This window comes from Pteropus alecto, unplaced genomic scaffold, assembly GCF_000325575.1.
Source record: "Pteropus alecto unplaced genomic scaffold, ASM32557v1 scaffold106, whole genome shotgun sequence".
Lineage (NCBI taxonomy): Eukaryota > Metazoa > Chordata > Mammalia > Chiroptera > Pteropodidae > Pteropus > Pteropus alecto.
In genome coordinates this window covers 15,939,277-15,946,076 of record NW_006442103.1, presented here as the reverse complement: position 1 = coordinate 15,946,076, position 6,800 = coordinate 15,939,277, and the positions used below count along the sequence as shown (strand labels likewise).

Sequence of the window (6,800 nt, the reverse complement as noted above, 5' to 3'; positions counted from 1 at the left end):
TCGTGTGAAAGCATAGCACCTTCACAGGAAGAGGAAAAGGCGAGTGTGGCCGAGTGGAGGAAGCTGAGCTTGGAGTGCCCTATGTAACTGGCGAGCGGCAGAGGTCTTTACATAAGGGAAGGGAAGTGACATGATTTTATTTTAGGAACATGAGTTTAGTGATCGTTTGGAAAGTACAGGAGGTACCATGTTACCAGTTAGGAAACTGTTGCAAAAGTCAAGCACAAGATAATGAGAATCTGAGCTGAGGTACATAATTGGAGAGAAATTTCTGAGGGATTGGTGATTGGTTGGGTGTCCAGGGTGAGTCAAAACAAGAAAATGCGAGTGATCTCAATGTTTGATTTTGGAAGTAAGGTGCATGATTGGTCATGGCAGTAACTGAGGTGGGACACATAGGAGGGTTGCCTTGCTGGAGAGAGGAGAAACTGAGTTAGACATGTCTGCAGTCCCACCTCCAGGAGGAGGTGGCTAAAAGCAGTTGGAAATGTGGATTGTCGGCTGAGAAGAACGGTCATGCCCTGAGGTGTAAACTTGGGAGTCCTTAGCATGTAGATGACAGTTGGAGCCCCAGTAACGAATGACATCACTCAGATCTAACATATCAAATAAAGATTCTCAGCCTGGGCTGCACATCACAACATCACAATCACATGTGATGTTTCACAGATATAAATGCCTGGGCTTTATCCCCAGAGAGTCTGCGTCAGTAGGTCAAGGTGTTTTTATTTGTTCGTTCGTTCGTTTGTTTGTTCCGTGAGTAATTATCATGGGAAGCCGGAGCTGAGGACATCTATCATTGCGTAGTGATAAGGGAAAAGCCTCTGGGACTTAATGACATTTAAGGGATTGACAAAAGAGGAAGAATCAGTAAAGGAGACTGAGAAAAAATTCAGCAGAGAAGTAAGAGGAAATCCAGCTGGGAGCGCCAGCCCGGAACCCAGTGGAGAGGAGAATTCAGGATGTCAGGGGTGCTCAGGAGCTCCTGATATCTTTCCTCCACAGATCAGTGCTCCTTTTAGAATTCTGACAGTCTGTAACACCCCAGATGAAATCGGCCTTCTACAAGAAAATTTCTTGTATCATCTCAGCCAGAAAAAAAATCTTTCTTTTCCGAGTGTTTTTATTTGTATCCCTTATGGTCCTATCTAATATGTCCTTCTATCAGAGCTATTTGAGTGCAGATCTTATTTTGACTATTTTGGCTTCATAAGGTCTTTTGTATACTTGTTTCATTATTTCCTGCTGCTTCAAACATTTTGCATATAAGACCCTCTCAATAAATGTCTCAATTAAATGAAGAGACGGTCATTAACCTATTGTTAGGAGCTCCCAATCTAGAAAGGAAGGCAAAAATGTGAAATAATAACTCAATCAAATATACTGTTGAATTAAGGACCTCAAATATTTTGTCTACAACCCTGATTTTCAAATCAACTATATTAACCCCTGAAATCTATCCAACTGATAAGTCATATTCAGCAAAGTAAAAATTATTGACTTGTATAAATGTTTGAGATGTAAATTTTATTTAACAAGCATATCAAATATGAATGTCTGATTTTCTGGTTTTCTCCTTTTTCTCTTTATAGAGGATAACGACCCCGATTTGGAAGCAATGTTGACTATTCCGTCAGCACTGACGCCCACAGTAATTCCCGTGATAGTACCTGTTCCTCAAGCCAAAGGAAAAGGGAAAACAAAAGGCAAAGAAAAACCCAAAGAATCTATTAAAGAAGAGGAGCACCCAAAAGAAGAAGAAAAAAAGGTGAATGGACCTTGCCATGGATTCCCAAACTCTGCTTCTTCCTTCGTGTCAACTACTTAAAAATTATGAGTTACATCAGCAGTGTAATTACAGTGCATGCATTTTATTGTGCAGATGCATTAACATTCCTTGATGTTTAAATTGGAATGGACAAGAAGAGATTTGCCCACAGGGGTTGGAGTCCCACGCCAGGAGACATATTGTCACATACAAACTCTCTCAGATCATTCATTCTAAACTCGCAGTGACTAGTTCAACCTTTTTTCCCCCCTCGTTCTTGGGTGTTCTTTGCCTTTGGTTGGTCACGTTCCTACATTTCTTATTTTAAATACTTTACTTAGTTCCATCGAGATAACAGTTGGAAGAAGAGCATCTCTAGTGGAAGCACTTCCATTTGGTAGACTTGGACATAGATATTGACATGCTAAGAATTCAACAAGACGGAGTCCACTTCTGTTGAAAGAGCTCTACCTCCATCCCCTACCTCCAACTGTTCATCAGATGCAAACACACACACACACACACACACACACACACACACACACACACACACACACACACACACACACAGACGCATACAGGCTTTACCTCTAACCATTTGCCTGATGGAAGAATACAGATCACAGGAGGTTCTAAAAGAAGTATAGAAAGGAAACCACTGATGGAGTCTGGACTCTTTCGGTATTTACTAGCACAGTTGTAGAGTTTGTACAATGTACAAATATCCAACTTATTAGAAGAAAAAAAGTGATGTTAAAAAATGATCAGGGACCCGGATTCCAGACCCTAGCCCTTTAAAAGTTATGGACGAATGTCACTTAGCCTCTTCACCATATACATTTACGTAGCTATTCGAGGTGAGTTTTCTGAAGCCAGGACACTTGACCCTCGTTAACTAAAATGTTCAAATGTTGAGCACAGTAATCCCAGGTAATTTATTAATTTGGCCAAAAGCAACTTCATAGCAAACCAATCGGTTCACCCAACATTTTTTAAATTGACAGCAGTGGAAGGGTGGGGATGATGGCTGGTTTTGTGTGTGATGGTGGACTTGATGTGGCAGGTTCAGCCTCTGAGCATGATTGTTCATTTTACAGAAGTCCGTAAGCTTTCTCCTCTGAATTTTGCTTTATGTTTTTAATCGATTTGCAGCTAAGTTATTCAGATTTTATTCTGTTAGTAACAAAAGCAGAACAACATAAATGATCAATAATAGAAAACTAGTTGGAATAAATTAAAAATCTGTAATGGAGATCAGTTGGAATGATTTTAGTGGCTAACAAAAGAGAGTCAATTAGAAGACCTTACATAATTATCATTAGTATTGGTTGGAAGTAACCACATAACTTTCATTCTGGAGTATGTGTAACCTAGCAAGGGACCCAGTCTTAGCATAAAATTAATTAGGATTTTTAAGTAGACATACCCAAACTCTCATTAATTTATAAATAACCTTTTAATTGTCTATTATTTTCTTTTGTTTTAATTACTACAAAAGCAATGCATGCTCATTATAGAAAAATAAGGACTCATATCCTAACAGCACATGTCTAGCATTCAAAACATAAGAATTAGACGAGAAGGTAGTAGGGATGTTGGTCTGCCCTTACACCTGCACTTGCAAACAGAGGCATCTCTCCAGGCTTAACTCAAGTCCCACTCCGTGATCCGTTCCTAATTATTGTCATTGACTTTGATAGCTCCCTTTTCTGAGGAAAGTTGTGCCAACCATTTGGTGTTGTTATTTAACTGTTTCACATGTCTGCGTGCCATCCTGCAGGCTGGATGTAAGTTGTACAAAGGTGGAGACTCATGCATCCTCATAGACTCCATTGCAGGACCCACTAGTCCTGGACAAGTCATATTCTGAGCCCTCAGCAAGTTCTTGCTCAGTCATAATAAATCAAAAACTCACTTAGAAAATGACAAGCAATTATTCACATGTTAAATTATTCACAGGAAGAAGTAGTCTTAGAAGAACCAGTCTTAGAGGAGACTGTTTACGTCCCCACCTTCCAAAACTTGAATGTGTCTTGCCCCAGTGGGCTCCTAGTGACCTTCATTGGGCAAGAGTCTACAGGTGAGTGCTAGGTGGGGTGGGGCAGGGAGGCAAGGGGGGGATGTCATATGGAAAACAGTTAAATCACCATTGGAATTGTGTTTGTTCCTTCCAGTTAAACAGACTTGCTGTTGATAATGAACAATAGGCTAATAATAATAATAACCATTTTGGGACACTTACTGTGGGCCAGGCACTAACTAAGTACTTACCATACACGACGAAATGCAACTACTATAAGCTAAGTCCTGATTACTCCATCTTACAAAGTAAAGAAATTGAGGCTTTGGAGTTTCAGTAACTTGTCCAAGGTCAGTCAAGTTATAGTGGCAGAGATAAAATGCCATTCTTGGTCCAGCGATGGCAGAGCAAGTGATCTTAACAAGTCTTGTGTGGTCCTGTCTCCCTCCCTCTACAAAGGGCCACAGCACAGTACTCTGCTGGTTTGACCAAAGCAAAGGACAGTGGGATGAAGTAGGTAGAAATAACGCAGGTCCAGGGGATGAAGAAAGCCAGTCTCGTTCCCAGGTGTCGGTAGGTAATTTTATGGAGCCTGTTATTTCTGTTGATTCTGTACGTGGCTCCTAACCTATTAAGATAAGTAAGTCCAAGTAGGACTTCTTTAATTAATTGATGGGCCATCCACATTGGCGATTGGATTTGAGTATTATTTAAATGGAGACTCCACTATGCGTTAGAATTAGGGAGGTGCAACAATGCAAGCACTGCACCAGGACCTGAGTTCTAACTCACTCTGTGGTCTCTGGGCCGTGCTTTTTTCGTCTGATAAATGTTATATTAGTGGATTCTGATTTTTTTCACAACGAAATATCCTCTTTATTATAATTCTTAATGTATTCATATTTGAAAAATGTATCAAAGGAAAGGAATATGTCTATTAAAATACTTCGATGTCATATTTACCTGCCAGCCAAATGAAAAGAAATGAAATGTTGTAGTTGATCTGTTTCGTCTCGATTTTGCTTTTCATTTTGCTTTCCAAATTATTAAAAATAGACCACGGACCCTTGTGTCCACTTCCAAGGATTCCTAGTGGTCCAAGTTCTCCATGACGAGACCCACTGTGTATGCTATAAGACTGATGGCCGCTGAGGGTCTTTCTGAAGTCTAAGATGCTATGAGCGTCTTGAAAGGGATATTGTTTTTAAGTTCAAGGACATTTTGTTTGTTTGCTTATCTGCTTGGCCTTATTATCAACCCCAGGTTAATATATGTTTTACCTGTCGTCTTTCTGTTACTTTCATTATCTAGTCTGGGTAGACAACGTGGTTAATAATGACTGCCTGGGACACATAATATTGTTAGAATCTTCCACATATTATGAATATCCTAATTAAAGTCTGAACATAATTACAACATAAGTACCAAAGCAGCGATAGCTTCATCAGGATCAGCCTTGGACATAGAGAGAGAGGTCATGTGGTATAAGAAAGAGATTAGACTTGAATTCTTTCCTGGATGATCTCGAAAAGTCATAACCCCTCTCTACTTGAATTTCTTCATTTATAAAATAACATCCTATACTGAACATGGTTGTTATAAGTATTAAATGAGAAAATATTTCGTAATCTGGAACATAGGATTCCAGAGACCTGGTTCAAATGCTAGCTCTGCCACTTACTGGCTGTGTGACCTTGGAGAAGTTACAACCCTTCCAAGACTACATTTATTCATCTGAAGACTCTGGAAAGTGAAAGTATCTACTCTCAAGGGTTGTTTAGTTGGGCTGAATGAAATACACCTATAAAGCATTTAACATATAGAAATATCTCAATAAATGTTTATTATTTTATTATCATTATTACTTCTGTCACCTGAGGGGTATCTGTTATTCCAAAATATTTTCCCACCAGCCTGATATAGTCCTTTAAATGCCACCATTACATGTTAATAAACCACTTTATAAATTGAGAAGAGGAAATTATTTAGTTAGTAATTATTTAGTAAACCTACTAGCTACTATGTGCCAGAAATTCTCAATAATAGTACTTTCTTTTGAAGGAATTTATAATGCGCTTTACTCCTTGATTGCCAGCTTAAGAGTAGCACCCTGAGAAAAGTCTGGATTTGGTTAGAAATGAGGAGATTATGTTAACTTTGAAAGATGATGAATGGTTTAGGAAGGGCAAGCCTGAGTGAGTGGCTTCCCCTGGGTCTCCAGGCAACCAGGGGGCCCTAGGAGAGCACTGTGCGCACCCAGGGGTGGGAGTTTACTCAAAGATGAGAGAAAAGTACCAACGGGGAGAAAAGAGAACATCTAAGACAACACAATTCTTCCTTTCTAACTTTGCCCTGGGATGTCCTGGCCTTCACTGGAGAGAATGGCTTACTCAGGAAACAGGTACCATTCAGTACCCACACAGATGACCTTATATACTACATTTGACTCTAACAAAGGCAGCAAAGAAACAGTACCCTGGGCCATCTGTCATACATGGAAACTGCCCTATTATTCATGTAGAGACAAAAGAATGAAAGAAAATAAGGCAAGAAGATAAAATCCTAACCACATAGCATTGCCCAGTTCACAGTAAGGCTTTTTTTTTTTTTTAAGATAAATATGTTATGGATGAAGTACCCACTTGGGACATCATGGTCCGACAGAGCTACCCCCAGAAGGTGAAGCACTATGAGTTCTACAGAACACTGATGCCACCAGTGGAGCAGGAGGCATCGAGAGTTGTCACCAGTCAAGGCACTGTGATCAAATACATGTTGGATGGATCCGCTCAGGTAAAAGAATATTTTAGCTATTACTCTTTCCTGCTGCAGACAAGCTGTGGATAAGAAACAGCATTGTGACATGGAAGAGGAATAACTCATTTGAAATGGAATGACACTTTAAAACGACAAAGAACAGTAAAGTTAGAAAAAAACATACTGCGCAATACGGGATACGAATAAATTTATTCTCTGTAAGAGCCAGGATTATGGGCTGAACACAATGTTTAC

The 6,800-nt window shown here is 39.7% G+C and overlaps 1 protein-coding gene across 1 annotated transcript in view; it reads left to right on the top strand.

The window, feature by feature from the left end:
- Positions 1-6,800, top strand: part of SPAG17 (sperm associated antigen 17) — a 152,140-nt gene that overhangs the window by 106,168 nt on the left and 39,172 nt on the right. The window contains exons 25-27 of the mRNA XM_006919822.1: positions 1,593-1,768; positions 3,728-3,848; positions 6,403-6,581. Coding sequence (XP_006919884.1) covers positions 1,593-1,768; positions 3,728-3,848; positions 6,403-6,581 — 476 coding nt within the window. The remainder of the gene's footprint in view (positions 1-1,592; positions 1,769-3,727; positions 3,849-6,402; positions 6,582-6,800) is intronic.